Source organism: Cnephaeus nilssonii (genome assembly GCF_951640355.1).
Source record: "Cnephaeus nilssonii genome assembly, chromosome: 20".
Classification (NCBI taxonomy): domain Eukaryota; kingdom Metazoa; phylum Chordata; class Mammalia; order Chiroptera; family Vespertilionidae; genus Cnephaeus; species Cnephaeus nilssonii.
This window is the reverse complement of record NC_137091.1, coordinates 37,266,538-37,285,295: the sequence shown is the minus strand read 5'-3', so window position 1 is coordinate 37,285,295 and position 18,758 is coordinate 37,266,538. Positions and strand designations below refer to the sequence as shown.

The window sequence follows — 18,758 nt, the reverse complement described above, 5'->3', positions numbered from 1 at the left end:
CCGGATCCATCCAATCAGCGACGGCTAAACCGCTCACGCTCCGCCCCGTATCGCTCCATGGCCAATCAGAGTTTCCATGTAGACTACGCTCTCTACCGGTTCCCACATTTTCCAGGCGCCCTTTGTCAACATGGCTACCCTGTCAGCGCAGGGCACTTTGGGACTCGTAGTCAGGACCTCGCTTGTTTGTTCTTTTTATTATTTGTTGTTGTTGTTGTTGTTGTTGTTGTTAATCCTTACCCAAGAATAGTTTTCCATTGATTTTTAGAGAGAATGAAAGAGAGAGGGGAAGACAGAGAGAGAGCGATGTGAGAGAAACACATTGACTGGTTGCCTCCGGCACACGGCCTGGCGGGGAGGAACGTGCCCTTGACCGGAATGGAACCCGGGACCCTTCGGTCTGCAGGCCCAGGCTCTATCCACTGAGCCAAACCGGCGAGGGCTCGTTTGTTTATTCTTGCCTAAGAAGGGCGCGCCGGGGGTTGTGGGGAAGCCTGTATGCGGCCTCGCTGGCTGCTGGGAGTTGTAGTCCTCTGTTCTGTCGCTGTCCCTACTGTTTCCGTTGCCGTCACGGGGCCGAGCAGTCGGTGACAGCCCCGAGGGCCCCCGCCCCACGCTAATGGCCGAGCCGGACCGTGAGTCGGGGCCTTGGTGGGAGGGTCGGGCAGGGCAGGGCCGCGCCGGGGCCGGCCTGAGATCTGCAGGCCCCCGGGCCGAGGGCGGGCGGGGTGGGGCCGGAGATAGGGGCTGTTTGGGGAGGAGTGGGGTTCTGGGGCCGTTGCTAAGTTATCTATATGGCTAGGTTGGTGGGTTTCTGGGTCGCGAGGTTTTAAGGGTCCGTTTGCTTTGTCTTCCAAGTTACTAATCTTCGGGTGTTTCTCGCACCTTGGTTGCCAAGGACCCTCGTTGCTAAAGACTTAGGTTGTTGCTGTCCCGGTTGCTAAGGGTACCTGGTTGTTAGGGGGGAATTGTAAGATGCTAGGGGACCCCTGGTGTTCCCTCCTATCTCTTCCCTCTAGTTCCTGTGCCCCGCCACCACCCCAAAACAAACCATTCTCACCGCACCTCCTCTCACTTCCAGTCCGAGTATCTCTTACCTTTTCTCTTCCTTTCTAAACTTACCACTGTTTGTAAACCTAACCCTACACACACACACACACACACACACACACACACACACACACACTATTATGTCCGTCCTAATTCCTCCTAAGGTGTCCTCCATGCCCTGAATCCTTTACTTTCTCCTCCCTCTACTAAGTCTTCATGTCTCAGCTCCTTTGTCCCTCACTAACCACCTCTCCTCCCAGCACTCTCCACTCTGCGTTTCCCCACCCTCTCCCTCCCTCTACTGCATTTTTACCTCCACCCCCGTACACCAGTATAGCTAGTTTGGTGGGTCTTCTTGCCCCAGACCCCTGCTTGAAGCCCTTCATAACTCCTTAATCATCCCCCCCACTGTAACCACATCTGCTCCCCCTCCTCCCCCAGCCTCTGACCCTCTGGAGACCCAGGCAGGGAAGGTGCAGGAGGCTCAGGTGAGATGGGGGAAGGGTGGAGGGAAGGAGAGAGATGGACTTGTTCCCACACCCCACTCCCCTGGGGGGAGGTGACAGAAGGGAGAGTTACCCCAGGGCCCTCAGCTCATAGCCCCATTCCCTCGCCCCCACCTCCCAGTTCAGCTTCCTGGGGAATGGTGGTTTCTGAGGGCTATCAGAGAAGGGTGTGCAGCCTCAACCCCAGGCCTGCACTCCTGAACTTTTCTCTTTCCTTGTTCCCCACCCCCCAGTCCCTTCTGAACCTCATTTATGCTGCTCCTGGAAGAGACAGGCATCCCACTTGGTCCCTGAACTCATGGACCTATTGGACACGTGACTAGAAAGTGACCCTACAGGGTGATTATGAAAATAGCTCGGGGCACTGTGGGAGCCCAAGGAAACTTTGTGGGGTCACAAATATTCCAGGCAGTCCCTTCTCTGGAGGGGCTAGTCTAGGAGTCAGATTGAGGTGGACACATTTGCAGTGAAGAGTGACTTTGAATTTTCTTAGGCAAGGTGAGAAATGGTGTTCCACACAGAGGGTGCAGCTAGTGCAAAGACCCGGCAGCCTGGAAGAGGGTTATGTGTTCAGTAGGTGGTGACCGGGGGTGGGCAGCTAATTGTATGCATGGCTGGCATTTATTGAGTACTTCAGCGGGGTAACTCTGCTTAGTGCTTTATGGGCATCATCTCATTTCATCTTCCCAGCATTCCTGTGGGAGTCGAGGCCTATTGTGGCCATTTTACAGACGAGGACTTTGAGGCATAGTTGTTAAGTATCCTGTTCCTCTGTCCCTCAGCCAGAAGAGCTGGGAAGGGTTTGCAAGCCACAGCACGCTCACACTGCCTTCCAGATGCTTCGGTGAGAGGTAGACACAGAGGCCTGAACGCCCTGCGAACACCTCTAGCTCCCACATGCTGGGCAGGGCCCTTGAGTCCTTCCACAGAGCCTCACTGTCTGCAGGCTTCCATCCCCACCCCCAGCAGCCAAATGGCTGCCAGTTGTAGGCAATGCAGAAGCCGTGATCAGAGCACCTCGCAGGTGCACGGCAGAGGAAGCACAAGGGCTTCCTGTCAGCCCAGGGCTTCTCCCTCGCCTGGCTCCCAAAGTAGGGCCATTGTCAGAGAAAGGGGTTTAATGTTTAAAAGGATCCTCAGTCTCAAAGAGAGAGATTCGAGGGCTTAAATTACAGCATTGTCCATAATGGGGCAAAACTTGGAACAGCCCAAGTGGCTCTCAGTAGACAGGTTAAGTGAACTATGGGCCTCCTTACAATGCAACACTATGCAGCTGCTTAGAAGAATGAGGTGGGTCTCTAGTATCTTGTTCTGCAGAAGGTGCAAGGTGCAGCATTGTGCTATGATATGACCAAGCTCTGAGAAAATGATGAGTTTCACGTTCAGAGTGATAGGGGGAAGGGGTTTCAAGCAGGAGAGTGAGTTGGTCAGAATTGTTTTCACCATTGCAGGGCCCGGCCCTGGTCTAGCACACAGGTATTCCTTCTTTCAGTGGAGCTCCTGCCGGGTGCCAGACCCTATTCTTGGTGCTGACATCCAGGAGTGAACACGAAAAACCCCTGCCTTGTGGAGCTGACATCATGGTGGGCCTTGTAGATGTTGGTGATGAGATTATCAGACTGGAAGACACCAAAGAGAAGGGCCGGTGAAGTGGAGGGGAGGGGGCCAGCCCAGACAGGCCATCACATGGAGGGTAGTGGGTAGATCCGAGGTGGAGACTGAGGCTGGGAGCCTAGGTAGGGGGCTGGGACAGAGCCCCCAAGGGAAGAGGACGGGCTGGACCAGGTGGAGCACTGAAGAGGGGACACATTATGGCAGGAGGGCAGGGGAGGACGGCTGGATGCCTCTGGCAAACTGGGAGATGGAGGCCAGGAAGAGGAACAGGTTTGGGGAAGATGCTGAGGCCAGTGTGGGACACAGTGGGAGTGAGGAGCCTTGGGTCTCTCAGAGACAGGCATCCAGGAGGCCAAGGGAACCTTGGATCAGAGAGGTGGCATCATCAGTGACTGGACCAAGGCCATTGGCATGGATGAGGCAGGTATCGCAGGGAAGGTGGAGAGAGAAAGCAGGCAAGGCCCAGGATCTGCAGTTTGGGAGCCTGGCTAAGGGGAGGCGTGGATAAGGAAATGGAGGGGTTGGAAAGGCAGTAACTGGGGTTTCCAGCAGTAACTGGGGTTTCCAGCAGTAACTGGGGTCTCCAGCAGTAACTGGGGTCTCCAGCAGGAGGGCTGATGACCAGAGGGTGAGGACCGAAGTGTTTTCACTGGCATTATTACATCATTATGGAGTGACTTTGGTGAGGAGGGCTGCAGGGGTGCTGGGAGGGGGCGGCAGGTGCATGCTACAGGGGACAAGAGGGGATGCAAGGGGAGAATGTGGATTTGGCACATGAAAAAGCAATAGTCAGAGCTGTCTAAGCACCTCGCATAGATTAACACATTTCATCTCACAATAGCCCACTGAGGTAGCTGTCCTCTGACATCCATCTCCAAGATGAGGAGCTCTGAGACTCAGAAAAGCAAAGTCACTCATATGAGATTATACTCCTTGGGAGAGACAGGCCATGTCCCCAGTGCAGGCACCCTGACCCAGAGCCCACACACTGGCCCCCAGAGCTGTCCCTGCACCACAGCCCCTCACTTCCTTGGGCCCATATCCCAACCCAGAGCCTTTCCCAAAACTGGGGTGTCACCCCACCCCCCACTTCCTAATCCCACTTCTTGGGCCCGGCCACCCTACCCCCACCCCTTTCAGGACTCAGATTCAGACACTGAGGAAGGAGCAGCTGGTGGAGAAGCGGAGAGTGAGTATCTTCCTCAGGAGCCTCATTCTGCGGGGGCTGAGGTGGGGGCGGTTTAGGGCAGGGGTCTGGGTGATACCCCTCACCTCCATCAGGGATGACATTCAGGTATGTAGTAATGGGTGCAGAGCCAACGCCTGGGGCCCCCTGGCTGGATCCAGCATGGAGCCTTGAGTTGGGGGAAGGCAGGGGATCCCTGAGCTGGGGCAGGGTGCTCTGGGCCTCTGTGCACCCAGGCTGAGTGCCCACTGCTGTCTCTCTTCTTCTTGGCCAGTGGACTTCCTGCGGAATTTATTCTCCCAGACGCTGGGCCTAGGCTCCCAGAAGGAGCGTCTGCTGGACAACCTGACCCTGGAAGGGGTGGCCCACTACATGCTGAGTGAGCGCTGTAAGTCCTTCCCCTCCTGCACTGGGCCACGCCCCCCTCCTGGCCCCAAGTGACTTCTCAGCCCCCGGCTACTGGAACTATTCACAACTGTTGTCTGCAAGTAACAAGAAACCCAATTCAAACTGGTTTATACCAAAAAAGGAGTCTGTTCAACCCTTAACTAAAATCCAGCTTGAAGCATGGCCTGGGTCCAGGGGCTTCCATGTTGTCAAAAATCGTCACCCTCTCTGGCACCGGTTCTTCTGTGTTGGGGTAAAGGTAGCTCCTGGCAGCTCCACATGCAAGTTCCACCGGCCTCGCAGCTCCCACTGAAGAGAGCCTCTTTCTCCCAGTGGTTCAAACCAGGGGTCCTCAAACGTTTTAAACAGGGGGCCAGCTCACTGTCCCTCAGACCGTTGGAGGGCCGGACTATAGTTTAAAAAAACTATGAACAAATTCCTATACACACTGCACATATCTTATTTTGAAGTAAAAAAACAAAATGTCAAAAACACCCGCATGTGGCCCGCGGGCCGTAGTTTGAGGACACCTGGTTCAAGCAAAAGAGCAGAGATTGGCTTCAGTTGGTGCAGGTTGGGTCACGTTCTTACACCAAACTAATCGCCAGGTCTCTGATTGAGACAGAGGGTCACAGACCTGGGTCACATCTCCGTCGCTGAACTAATGACTGCACTCTGATTGGCCAGGCCTGTTTGATAGAATGAAGATGATAATAGTCTTTCCTTATAGAGTTATTACGTGTTTAAAAAATAATAAAAATGTAAATGCCTGTGATAGGACATGGAGTATAGCAAGAGCTGTGTAAGTCTTTCCTATGATTATTAAATATTACAGGAAGCTTCTTTCAGCTGTGGTGTGTAAGTGCCTCTTTACTGGGTCACCATGTAGTTTATATTTCTTGCTATGAGTTGAGGTCACCCGAGTCTGAGAAACCAAGCCCTCGGCAGTCCTCAACTAGAACAATCAACCCTTTGAGGGTCCTGAACAGACCTTTGTTGAGGACATCTTCTCCAGTCTCCCTGTCTTCCAGCTGCTGCCGGCTCCCTCCTCGGGTAGCCAGGCTGCCACCCTGAGCCTCCCTCTCCTGGATAGGCCAGGCAGCTGGCTATGGCCAGCTTCTGGCTCGGGTGGGTGGGCAGTGTGGCTACAGTGTTCCTCCGTCCTCCTGCACCTGGATTTTAGGATAATGGGCCTATGAGGGGATAATAATAAATAATAACAGTTAATTGAGTCCTCACTGTTTGCCGAGTGCTGGGCCAAGCACTTGACAGGCTTCCTCTCATTTGATTTTCACATCATTATGCCTGTGAGGTCATTACTGGAGTGATCTGGACAGAGGAGGAAACTGAGGCACAGAGAGGTGTGACTTGGTGCAGGGTCACACAGCTAGTTAGAGGCAGAGTCAAGACTCGACCCCAGGCCCTGTGAATCCAGAGCACAGGCTCCTCCCCCCATCGCCCCACCCCCACCCCCGCTGCTGTCCTTTGGACAGGATACCCCAGAGGTGCCTGGTTCACAGGGCTTCACTTGTGTCTGCCCATCAGCTGATGAGCAGATGCCAGAGCTGCATGGCAGGGCTGCCTGCCAGCCAGTAGCTAAAGAGGCAACTGGGCTATTGTGAAACGATTCGACCCCTGTCATGTCTTTCTATCTTTTTTTTCTGAAAGCTGGTAAATATAGGGGAACAAAGTGCTTATAGGTATACGAATCATGGATCTCAAGAAATGTAATACAATTGACTCAAGAGTAATAGCAAACATATACACAGGTTAACCCTTGAACAACACAGGTTTGAAATGCATGGGTCCACATATATGCAGATTTTTCTCAATAAATACTATACATGTATTTCCTCTTCCTTATGATTTTCTTAATAATTTTCTTTTCTCTAGCATACTTTTTTATAAGAATACAGTATGTAGCCCTAACCGGTTTGGCTCAGTGGATAAAGCATCGGCCTGTGGACTCAGGGGTCCCAGGTTCGATTCCGGTCAAGGGCGTGTACCTTAGTTGCAGGCACATACCCAGTAGGGAGTGTGCAGGAGGCAGCTGATCGATGTTTCTCTCTCATCGATGTTTCTAACTCTCTATCCCTCTCAAAAAATCAATAAAATATATATATTTTTAAAAAGAATACAGTATGTAATACATGTAGCATACAAATATGTATTAATTGACTCTTTATGTTATAGGTAAGGATTCCGGTCAACAGTAGACTATTAGTAATTAAGTTTTAGGGGAGTCAAAAGTTATACATGGATTTTCAACATGCTGGGATGGGGGTGGGGTCATCTCTATTAAACCCCCACATTGTTCAAGGGTCAACTGTATAGTGTTTGCCCAAAGAGTAAATTCATTCTCTCAACAGCCCTGTGAAGTCAGTACTGTAAATATGCCCATTTAACAGCAGGAAACTGAAGTCAGAGTAGGGATCTGAACTGAGACGCCCTGCTGGTGAGCAGGAGAGCCAGGATTTGAGTCTGTCATCCACTCTCCTGTTCATCAGGTCTGAGAGTGGCAAATCTTTGGTCTTCACCTGGAAATTGCCAGACTAATGTGTGTTTGATTACAGAGGAAAGAAATGTGTATAATATGGTAGAAATAGGTGGATTCAGGATTGTGTCCAAAAGATGAGGTCCTGCCAGAGATTTTTACAATAACCAATAACTCTTCTGGGAGGAACCCTCAACCCTAGCCTCCTCATTAAGATCTAATTTTGGCCCTAGCTGGTTTGGCTCAGTGGATAGTGCGTCAGCCTGCGGACTGAAGGGTCCCGGGTTTGATTCCAGTCAAGGGCACATGCCTGGGTTGCAGGCTCAATCCCCAGTAGGGAGTGTGCAGAAGGAGCCAATCAATGATTCTCTCTCATCACTGGTGTTTCTATATCTCTCTCCCTCTCTTTCGCCTCTGAAATCAATAACAATATACATATTTTTTAAAAAGATCTAGTTTTGTCTCACCCAGCTGGTGTGGCTCAGTGGTTGACCATTGACCCATGAACCAGGAGGTCACCACATTCGATTCCCGATCAGGGAAGATGCCTGGGTTGCAGGCTCGATCCCAATAGGGGGCATGTAAGAAGCAACCAACCAATCGATGTTTCTCATTGATGTTTCTATCTCTCTATCCTTCTCCCTTCCTCTCTCTCTAAAATCAATAAAAACATATTTTTAAAAAAGATCTAGGTGTGTCTAGGTCTAGTTAGGGGCAGAAGCTTCTCTACAAGTGGCCTTTTCTCGACTAAGTTGGTATAATTTCAAACAGATTCTCTGTCCCCATACTGGCTCTTCCACCAGTCAACTGTGTGACTGCTTCCCTGCTCTGAGCCTTGGTTTCCTCATCTGTAAAATGGGGATATTAACACCACCTGCCTCAAGATGGTTGGGAGGACCATTCATGCATCTGAAATGTTTGCCCCAGGGCCTGGGACCAAGGGAACAGTGTCAAAGGCTGTGATAGATGGTGTTATTTTGGGGCCAAGCAAACCATGTCATATGATGCATAAACCCCTCTCTTCCAGGTCGCAGGGTCATCTGTTTGGTGGGAGCTGGAATCTCCACGGGTAAGTGCCCCCTCCCCCTGGTTTGGGGGAGCCCCTTCCAGGGGCCGGTTGGGGGGGGGGGAGCCATGTCTAGGCCCTCATTTGGAAGGGTCACTGTGGTATAGATGGGGCCCAAGTCCCTGATGGATTGCTCCCTGCCCCTCCTCCCCCAGCCGCGGGCATCCCTGACTTCCGCTCCCCATCCACGGGCCTCTATGCCAACCTGCAAAAGTACCATCTTCCCTATCCAGAGGCCATCTTTGAGATTGGCTACTTCAAGGTATGTGCAGGGAGGTTGTCTGCAATGACGGGAACAGGGGATGGAATGGGGTCATCTGCTCTCCTGTCACCAGGGGCATCTGGGTGCCCACCTGCCTTTCACTCTCTCTCCCACAGAAACATCCAGAGCCCTTCTTTGCCCTCGCCAAGGAACTCTATCCTGGCCAATTCAAGGTGAGCTCTTTTTTGCCAGGGAGGACAGGAAAGGTTGGTGGGCAGCAGGCATGGGAAGGGCCACTTGGGCAAATACAAACTGGTCATTGAGTACATGGGCGCTGACTCCTGACCCCTCATTCCCTGCTCTTTGTTGTTGTTGTTAATCTTTACCTGAGGATATGTTTCCATTGACTTTTAGAGAGAGGAGAAGGGGGGGGGGGGGGAGAGACTGAGAGAAACATCCATGTGAGAGAAACACGTTGATTGGTTGCCTCTCACATGAGCTCTGACCAGGGCTGGGGATTGAGCTGGCAACTGAGGTATGTGCCCTTGACCTGATTGAACCTGGGACCCTTCAGTCCACAGGCCAAGACTCTATCCACTAAGCCAAACCAGCGAGGGCTCCCTGCTCTTTTGATCTTGAGCCTCAGTTTTTCCATTTGTAAAATGAAGCTGATAATATTGAAAAGGGTTGTTGTGAAGCTTAAATGAGTTACCAATATGTACAAAAGCCCAGTCTCTGGAGACAGGCTGCTTTTGTACAAACCCCAACTCTAAACTTGGCAGCTGTGCGACTTTGGCAAGATAACCAGCCTCCATGTGCTAAAGTTTCCTCATCTGTGAAATGGGGATAATGATGGTCTGTGCCTCACAAGGTTGATGGGATGATTCCATGAGATAAAACAGGCACAGGGCCCAGAACCGTGAGCGGCACGTGGCGATGTGGGGAGCCTTCTCTGTTACTGTCGTCATTGTTGTGATTGCTCCCCTCCAGCCGACCCTGTGTCACTACTTCATCCGCCTGTTGAAGGAGAAAGGCCTGCTCCTGCGCTGCTACACTCAGGTAGGCGGGACTGTGGGCGTCCTGGGAGGAGGAGGGAGGCTGCCTGCGACCTGGTGCCTCAGTGGTAAGAGCTCAGGCCCTGCCGCTGTGTCCTGTGACCGGCCAGAACAGCTACACACTCTCAGGCCTGTGGTGACATGGCAGGGAACTCCTCTTCTCTGAGCCATCCCACATGTACTGAGAAAGGTCCGTGTGCCTGAGGGGAGGGGACACCATTTACACCATAGATTTCATAGATTTTCCAGCAGATGATCCCAGAATGACTGGATCTAACAAAATCTGTACACTATGTCAGTATCCTAGTGGGCAGATGTAGTGTCTTAAGAAAGGGGCATCTTTTTATAATTTGCACAAAAGCCTCATATGTGCTATGGGTTCCTGGTTCATACATGTCAGGTGTTGAGCCTAGGGCCTCAGCCTGGGGTACTCAGGCAAGGATGGCTCACCTTGTTGGCTCCTGGACTTCTGGGATCTCACACCCCTAGCAGTAAAAAATGTGTAGGCCTCTACCTTTGTTTTATGGTTATGTGTTGAAATTGCATGATATCATGCATGCTATAAATTATACTATACCTCAGAACCCCAAATTATAAAATAGAGAACACATGAATATAAATAGGTATTCTAATATTTCCTTCCTGCACCTGGCAATTTGGAGCCCGCAGCCTCAGAAACTGCCACCAGGGGGAGGATGAGTTCTTTTAGGCCCAGATTTTGCTAATGGGGTGCAGGTGCTCCTGCCTAGAGCTGGTAGTGCGATGGGGAAGGGGACAGTCACCTCCTAGGAGTAGCCCCGGCTCAAGATAAACCTGACCTTTCTTCCCAGAGAGTCAGCTTTATCCACGGGATGTGGCTCAGACATGATGCAGTGGCTCATCTGAGCCAGCGCCCTCCGTGCGTAATTTATGGACTCCTCACCTTGGCCTTCTAGCGTCCCTGTTTGTCAGCTTCTGTCACAAATGTTTACTGAGTGTCAACCGAGAGCCAGGCCCTGCTGGCAGCAAACAGCAGACTCCCTGCCTTCCTGAAGCTGACGTTAATGTGGGGAGAGACCATGGACAAGATGCATGAGTAGTTTATGTACTGGGGCAGAGGAGAGCTCTGTGGAGGAGGTTTAAGCAGAAAGGGAAATCTGAACCTCTGTGTGTGGAGGGCGGAGTGTTGTTGTAAACAAGGTATCAGGAAGGCCTCACTGAGACACTTAAACAGCGACCTAAGGGAAGGAACCATGGGGTTATTTGGGGGGACTGCGTTCCAGGCAAGGGAACAGCCAGTGCGAGATCCTGAGGGAGACCACATTGGATGTGTTCAAGAAGCTGGATCTGAGTAAGCGAAGAAGACAGTAGTAGGAGAGAATGGAGGAGATGAGGTCAGGGAGGTGCCAGGGGCCTCAGGCCTGAGCAAGATGGTGCCACAGGCGGGCTCTGAGCAAAGCAGGGATGAGATCCGTGTCCCTCTGGCTGCCTGTAGGAGCTAGACTGTGGGCGCAGAGGGGAGGGGTTTACAGAGACCAGGGAGGAGGCTGCTGTGATGGCTTAAGCAGGAGAGGACGGAGGCTGGGCCAGGTGGGGGCTGTCAAGGGGAGAAGGGGCAGGTTATGAATCCATTTTGAACTTGAACCAACAGGACTTGTTGATGGATTGGATGTGAAATGATTCATGAGAGAGAGGAGTCAAGGATGACTGGCCAGCTCTCAGCCTGGGCACTGCTGCTTTTTACTGAGATGGTGGGAGGTTGTGGGGGTGGGGGCAGAAGAGGAGTTTGCTTTGAGGCCTATTGAGGTTGAGATGCCACGTGTGGATATGGACAGATGGTTGGACACGGGAGTCTAGACTCAAGCCGGAGGGGCAGCGTATAAACAATGTTTAAACTCACCAGACAGGATGAGATCACAGGGTTCCAGCATGAGAAGCCCAGGCCCAGGACAAAGTGCCCATCAGAGCTGCTCAGCGGGCTCACTTCCCAGCTCTGCAGAGGCAAACGTGCCTGCCCTTGACCCTGGAAGTATGGCAGCTGCCTCCTGCTTTTACACGAGAGCCAACATGAGTACATTCTGGGGTCACAGTGTACTCTGCAGGCATTCCCCTCCAGTTGCAATATTTAATGCATGGAATTTAACTATACATAATATTCAAAATGGCATACTACCTAAAATAGATAAAGGTGGGGGAAAAATCTTTCCATTCTCACATTTCATGAAACCATTTTTTTTTTTTTTCAAACTTAACACCCTCTTCCTTGATCTCAGCCACTGTTTGAGTCACTGACCCAGTTTCCTGGAACACATGGTCTTCGCTTCTTTCTGAATTGTGATGACGCAGCAATTCTGAAGCGACGTATCATGCAGTTTTTATCTAAAGGCACAAGTATCCACTCAAATGTGAGAACAATTGCCCTGTGCACCTAAGTCACTTGATCGCCACAGCAACACATTCTTTGAAACATTGGCATTTGCACTATACATAGGGTTTGGACTTGTCTTTCTTCCTTTCAACCATTTTATTTGCCTCTCTCTTTTTTTTTAAATATATTTTATTGATTTTTTTTTTACAGAGAGGAAGAGAGAGGGATAGAGAGTTAGAAACATCGATGAGAGAGAAACATCGATCAGCTGCCTCTTGCACACCCCCTACTGGGGATGTGCCCGCAACCAAGGTACATGCCCTTGACCGGAATCGAACCTGGGACCTTTCAGTCTGTAGGCCCACGCTCTATTCACTGAGCCAAACCGGTTTCGGCTATTTGCCTCTCTTCATTTCTCTTTCCCTGGGCAGCTGAAAGAAGGAAATCCTTTGTCAGCACAATGCATTGGTCTCCCACCTCAGCTCGCATTTTGGTAACGCACAGCCATACTTGTGCATTCTTTTTATTACAAGTATTTATTTAAGCCAAACATATGATGGAAGCAAGATCTCAAATGTTCCCTGAACTTAGCTTTCTTTCACCTTACCCCTTGTCTGAAAGACTCTTCCATATCCACACCCACACAGCAGCTTCATGCTTTTTAAAAGCTGCCATTGGTGATATGTCTAACAGGGACACAATGTTTTAAAACAAAAAGGGAACCAAGGTTTAAAAATCAGATTTCAGGTGAAAATCCTAAAAATTGGGAAGAGCTGCATCCTGGGTGGCTTTCCCTGGGAGAAGAGCTGGCTGGAGTTGAGTGGCCACTGCCCCCCTTGCCCAGGGCACGCCTCCTCTCCATGGCCAGTTCCTGCCAGGCCCCGGGGCCACGTGCAGGTGCTATGTATCATCTCAGGTTCAGGGCTTGTCCTTTGGGACAGAATTTCCTTGGGCCCAGCCCCAGCTTCCCTCCTGCAGGCCACTGACGTTGGCTCTTTCGTGTGGCTCATTCTGTGGCAAGCAGATACACAAATTCAAATTTTTTTTTTTCACATCCTGTACACGCTGCCTTTGTGCTTTTTTTTTTTTTTGCCTTTTAACATAGTGGCGAGATCATTTCCTATCCATACATACAGGTTGGCCTCGTTCTTTGTTTTTGTTTCTTGATTATACATGGCGTCAAAGAATAACAGGCATTCAGGCAATTCTGCACGCTATTGAGTTATTTGCACACACACTGCTTATGCACAAGGGAGTCAATAGTAGGCTGAATCAAGTAACAAAGGCAAACTGGGATTCCCAGTAGAGGGGGAGGGAGAAAGCTGCAGAGAATCTGGGGACAGTGATTCTTGTCTGCATGTTTTGGGGGTAAGCTGATTTCTGGCAGGGAGGGGAGAGAGCAGTTGGGGCCATCTGCCCTTGAAAGGAACCTTTCAGTTGTCCATGGCATCTCCAGGAAACCTTGTGGGCTCAGCTGTGGGCCACACGTGACGGGCCGTCTCTGGAACATCTGCCAGTGTCCTCGGTCGGCACCGACCTCACAGGCAAATGAAAGCTGCTCCAGGGATGAGAGCACAAATGTGTATGTGGGAGAGAATGTCTTTGGTGAATAAGGAAAGTTTCTTTGTCTTAAAGGAATACAGTTAAGGTTCTATCCGTGAAACAGACCGGTCAGAAACCTGGCTGCTAAATTGGGAAAGTGTGATTAAAACCACATAGCCCCGCTGAGTTTTTTATTTCTGTTACTGCTTGGCCAGGGCTGCCACATAGAGCTGTGCAGTTTGGGTCCCGCACAAGAACGCCACGTCTGAGGGGGCTCCGTTTACAATGGGAACGTTGTACATCCTTTCAACAGGTTTCTAGTAGGTGGCACTAAGGTGTGTGGTTCCAACAGAACAAATGATCGGAAAAAGGGAAGCAAAGTGGCCTGAATTTGTAGAAATGCCATATGGGCTAGTGGTGGCCGTGGGCCTGGGCTCATACACATTTGAGTTTGGACCCGGGCCTGTAAGCATCTATGACTTTTACCCTTTCAGTGGCACCATCAGAACAAACAGAATTTTTTAGACACACCCTGCCCCTTGCTTTCCCTACCTTCTCTCTCCCTGTCCCACTGGTTTCTCTTGGCTACAACTCCCTGCTCTGCCTTCTGCTCCTGAAGTGTGGGGTTCACTCCTGACCCTCTTCCCTCCATCTCTCAACCCAGAACATAGACACCCTGGAGCGAGTGGCAGGGCTGGAGCCTGAGGACCTAGTGGAGGCCCATGGCACCTTCTACACATCGCACTGCATCAGCCCCCTCTGCCGGCAGGAGTACACACTCAGCTGGATGAAAGGTGAGGGGCTGAAGGTCATCCCTAAGGGCAGGCCTTCGGCCCGCTGCCCACTGCTCAGCTCCAGAGACAGGGCCTCCCCCAGTGGGCACCTGTTCTGCCCTGCACAGCTCTGTGGCTCTTTCTAGTAGATAATGGCAGCCTCCAAAGATTTGAGGTGACAATGAGGTTCATTGCTCCCACACTACCTCACAGCCAGGTTATGGATGCAAACTCCAGATCCGGGTCAGCCGCACACAGGGACATGTAGCAGAGCCCCCAAATGGTCACACCGCCTGTTCCCGTGACGTCATGAAACCCTAGCTCTTTGCCCTTTGAGGGGCTCTGACCCTAGTGCACATGAGGTGCTCATCAAGGCAGCTGGAACTAAGTTCTCAGAAGAGCAGAAAGTCCAATAGAACTCTCTGAGATGAGGGAAACCTCCCATCTCTGCACTGTCCAGTATGGCAGCCGCTGGCTTCACGTGAGTGCTGAACACTGAAATGTGGCTAGTGAGACCAAGGAACTAAATTTTAAATTTTATTCATTTAAATGTAAAAAGCCATATCTGCTATGATGACCATATGGGACAGCACTTGTACGAGAAACACAGGACTCAATTAGCCCATGAATTCAGGCGAGCAGAATCTATGGAGTGTGAAGCCGAACACAGGCCTGGTCAGGGTTGAAGACTGGGGCTGCCCCTAGAAGTGCAGATTACAGGGCTTGCTAAAGTCATAGTCCCCATTCACGTTAGGGTAGAGGGTCCAAAAAAAAGGAGGAAAAATTTTCAGCCAACCCACATTTCTTGAATACAGCAAGAGCCTATTTCTGACATCCACTGTGTGAATTAAGAAGTCACTTATTTCACCCATGAAAACCCACTTCTGCCATTCTTCATGCTGACTTCACAAAGCCTCTGGTGTCCAGAGGAGATAAGGACAACACTTGTAGTAGGCCCCTGATAAAATGCCAGCTGACCATCCTTGGGGTGAGGAGGCCTGGACAGCCCAGCTACAATGCAGCTGGGGATGATATACAATTAACATTATCCCGTTATGTTCACTTACAGCAATATCTCATGCAGCACCCACAAAATAGGATATTGTCAATGCAGAAATGTTTTAAGATAAATGACAGACATTAAAACAGTTCTCTAAATATTTGCCAAAGAAATGAATGAATAGTTGAATGAACGAGCTAGGATTCTATGGGTTGCAAGTGACAGAATGCTTTTCAAGTTTTCTTAATAAGCAATAAGGAGACAGACCAGCGTGGCTCAGTGGTTGAGTGTCGACCTATGAACCAGGAGGTTGCTGGCTCGATTCCCAGTCAGGGCACATGCCTGAGTTGTGGGCTCAATCCCCACTGTGGGGTGTGCAGAAGGCAACCAGTCAATGATTCTCTCTCATCATTGATGCTTCTGTCTCTCCCTCTCCCTCTCTGAAATCAATAAAAATATACTAAAAAAAATAATAATAATAAGCAATAAGGAGCATGATAGTCACAGTATGGTGTGTGGGGGAGTCCGTCACAGAACCCAAGTGTGCCTAAAGATTTCTCCCCATCCCAGGATCATCTGCATATTCTTCCCTCTTGTTCTGCCACCAGGCCTGGGACCACCAGGCCTCTCTGACCCAGGAGGAAATAGGGCTGCCCTCAAAGACCCACAGACAGAACTTCACTCTTGACTCCAGTTTCCCCAGGTCGGGAGTTGGGGAGTCCAGTGTCCCCTGTTAGGAGCAAGTGTCTGCTCATTTGTTGACTCTCATTCAGTAGCTAAGCCTGTTGCTGGGAGCCACCCTTGGACTCCTGGGGCATGGGGGAGGAGAGGGGCAGTTCTCTGAGAAGGGGGGTCCCTTCTGAGCAGGGCCGATACCCAGGAGGTTCCCTGGTGACTGAGGTGTGTTTGTGTGGACGGTGAAGAAAGGGGCAGGGGAGGTGGCAGGGCAGGCTGCAGCCCCAGCCCAGAGCCTCTCACCTCCTTCTCCTGTTCCCCTTCTCCACACCCAGAGAAGATCTTCTCCGAGGTGACTCCCAAGTGTGAGAACTGTCAGAGCGTGGTGAAGCCTGGTGAGCCTTGGGGCCAGGGGCCAACCGAGGGAGATTTGGACTGCCCCAAATCTAATGCCGACTTGGAAACACCCCACCCCACTAACCCCTTCCCAAGAAGGCCATAGTCGCCATCCACCCACCTGTCCCCCGCTCTCCAGGGAGAGGGCTCTATACCCTGGCCTGTCCCTGCTGCTCTACACCCCACCCAACCCTAAGGTCTGCCTTCTGCTCCTTCCTGTACTCTGCCTCCCCCTGTTCACTGTCTTTTTCTGTCCTGTGTTGTCTGTCTGTCCATCCGTTTCCACCTCAGATATCGTCTTCTTTGGTGAGAACCTCCCAGCGCGTTTCTTCTCCTGCATTCAGTCAGTAAGTGTCTCCATCACCACCCTGTGCTCAGCCCACGGGGACAGCCTGGACCCTGCCCTGGGGAGGGTCCCTTCCTCAGCTAGCTGGATGTGGGCTTGCAGTGGGGACTGGGGCGGGGAGGGAGGGGCTCGGCCTCAGCTGAGGGTGGGACCCTCATGGCCATGGCCACTCCCCCTTCACAGGACTTCCTGAAGGTGGACCTGCTCATCATCATGGGCACCTCCCTGCAGGTGCAGCCCTTTGCATCCCTCATCAGCAAGTAGGTTGGGGTTTGGGCTGAGGGGTGCTGGGGATAGGGGAGCCAGGACAGGTCCTCACTACTCGGTTCGCCATCCTCCCAGGGCACCCCTCTCTACCCCACGCCTGCTCATCAACAAGGAAAAAACGGGCCAGGTGAGTCGGCTTTTATTCACATCTTCTCGTTCTTCCCTGCCTGCTTGATCCTCACATGGGTCCCCCTTCCTTCCCACTGGCTGCCTCGGAATGATGGGACGGGTCTCTAGGGAACCCAGTAGCTCAGACCCCTCAGCTCTGGACCAGGTTTTCCAGAATCCAGAGGGATTAAGTTCTGGGCTGCCCTGACTCTAAAATCCCACAGGCTCTGGGTCATTCAGAACCCTTTTGAGCAAGTGACATAACCCCAACTCAACGCAACTGAAGCCAAAACACTTCCTGGGACTGAAGTGTCAGGGCAGCTGGAGCCAGGGCCTTCTCAGTGTCCTCAGAGTCACCAGCTTTGGGCTCCTCTTGGAGGGTAATGTTTCTTCCAACAGGCAAAACATGCCACGTGCCAGACGCTGTTGTAAGCATTTTCCCTGGGTTAACCCACCGACAGTACAGCCCTAGGAGTGGGTTCGATGATCATCCCCACTACAGATAAGGAAACTGAGATTCCGAGAAGCCAGGTCACTTAAGCAAAGTCACAGAGCTGGGGTGCAAACCCAGTGCTCTTATCTCTCCTCATACTTCCTCTTCCCTGCAGACTGACCCCTTCCTGGGAATGATGATGGGCCTCGGGGGAGGCATGGACTTTGACTCCAAGAAGGCCTACAGGTAAGGCCTGGATCTGCTGTGGGGGGTGGAGCCTTCGAGGGACAGGTCCAAGGTGGGGGGAGGGCATGAAGGCACACAGACGGGGCAGAGCTAGCAGGGGCCTGGGGCAAGCCTGGGAGATCTGATTCTCACTCACCCACAGGGATGTGGCCTGGCTGGGTGACTGCGACCAGGGCTGCCTGGCGCTTGCCGACCTCCTCGGATGGAAGGTGAGGAGCCTGGGCCACCCCAGCCCTCCCTGAGCCCAGTCCCTAGACCCCTGCCCCACGGGTCCTCTGACCCCATGAGGTGACCTCTGACTCCTGGAAACATTGTCCCCTGCAGAAGGAGCTAGAAGACCTTGTCCGGAAGGAGCATGCCAGCATTGACGCTCAGTCAGGGTCTGGGAGCCCCAACCCCTCCACGTCAGCCTCCCCCAGGAAGTCCCCATCTCCCCCCAAGGAGGAGGCCAGGACCACAGAGGGGGAGAAACCCCAGTGACACCTGCGCCTCCCAGGCAGGATACCCGGCTCCTTCGGGGCAGTTGAGCCCCAACCAGCCCTGGTCCTCCCTAACTTGCAGCTTTTGTCTGGGGAGCTCAGAGCATTCCCTCAGTCTCATAACCACTCCCTCCTAAAACTGGGGTCCCAGCCCCCCTGACCCTGGCAAATCTCTAACATCTCCTGGGGCTGAGGCATGAGCCGCCCATCTCTAACAGCCCGAAGCCTCTAACCACCCCAGGGGCAAGGATCAACCTCCCTAATGTCTAACTGCTCCCTGGGAGACCGAGGGGCCTCCAGATGTCTAACTGTCCCAGGACAGGGCGTAGGGCCCACATGCTCTAACTGCTCCCAGGGGCCTGTGGCCAAGGAGACAAATTTAACATAACTCATCAAATGGGGGGATCTGAGCCTGCAGACCTCCACCTCCCTGCCTCCAGTTCCCAACGTGGGTGCTGGGCTGCCTTCACTCAGGACCCGGTTCCCATGCGGAATGGGCAGATGATGTTGCCTATTGGAGACAAATTAAAAACAAAAACTAACTGTCAGCTGTCTGGCCTCGCTGTTGCTTTCTGTGGGCTCGCAG

The 18,758-nt window shown here is 52.0% G+C and overlaps 1 protein-coding gene across 3 annotated transcripts; it reads left to right on the top strand.

Annotated features, from left to right (window-relative positions):
- Positions 1 to 170: 170 nt before the first annotated feature.
- Positions 171 to 18,718, top strand: SIRT2 (sirtuin 2). Of its 3 annotated transcripts, XM_079759641.1 has the most exons (16): positions 171 to 635; positions 1,492 to 1,538; positions 4,311 to 4,359; positions 4,631 to 4,744; positions 8,265 to 8,306; positions 8,459 to 8,565; positions 8,682 to 8,738; positions 9,496 to 9,564; positions 14,114 to 14,243; positions 16,233 to 16,292; positions 16,585 to 16,640; positions 16,823 to 16,899; positions 16,982 to 17,033; positions 17,623 to 17,693; positions 17,836 to 17,902; positions 18,018 to 18,718. In XM_079759641.1, exons 1-16 carry the CDS (start codon positions 620 to 622, stop codon positions 18,171 to 18,173), a joined length of 1,170 nt encoding a protein of 389 aa, XP_079615767.1. In that variant the 5' UTR covers positions 171 to 619; the 3' UTR covers positions 18,174 to 18,718. The 3 variants fall into 3 exon arrangements, with proteins under 3 accessions (XP_079615767.1, XP_079615768.1, XP_079615769.1); XM_079759642.1 differs by lacking the exon at positions 1,492 to 1,538 and having other exon boundaries at positions 173 to 635; positions 18,018 to 18,180; XM_079759643.1 differs by lacking the exons at positions 171 to 635; positions 1,492 to 1,538 and adding an exon at positions 3,789 to 3,852 and having other exon boundaries at positions 18,018 to 18,180.
- Positions 18,719 to 18,758: the final 40 nt, after the last annotated feature.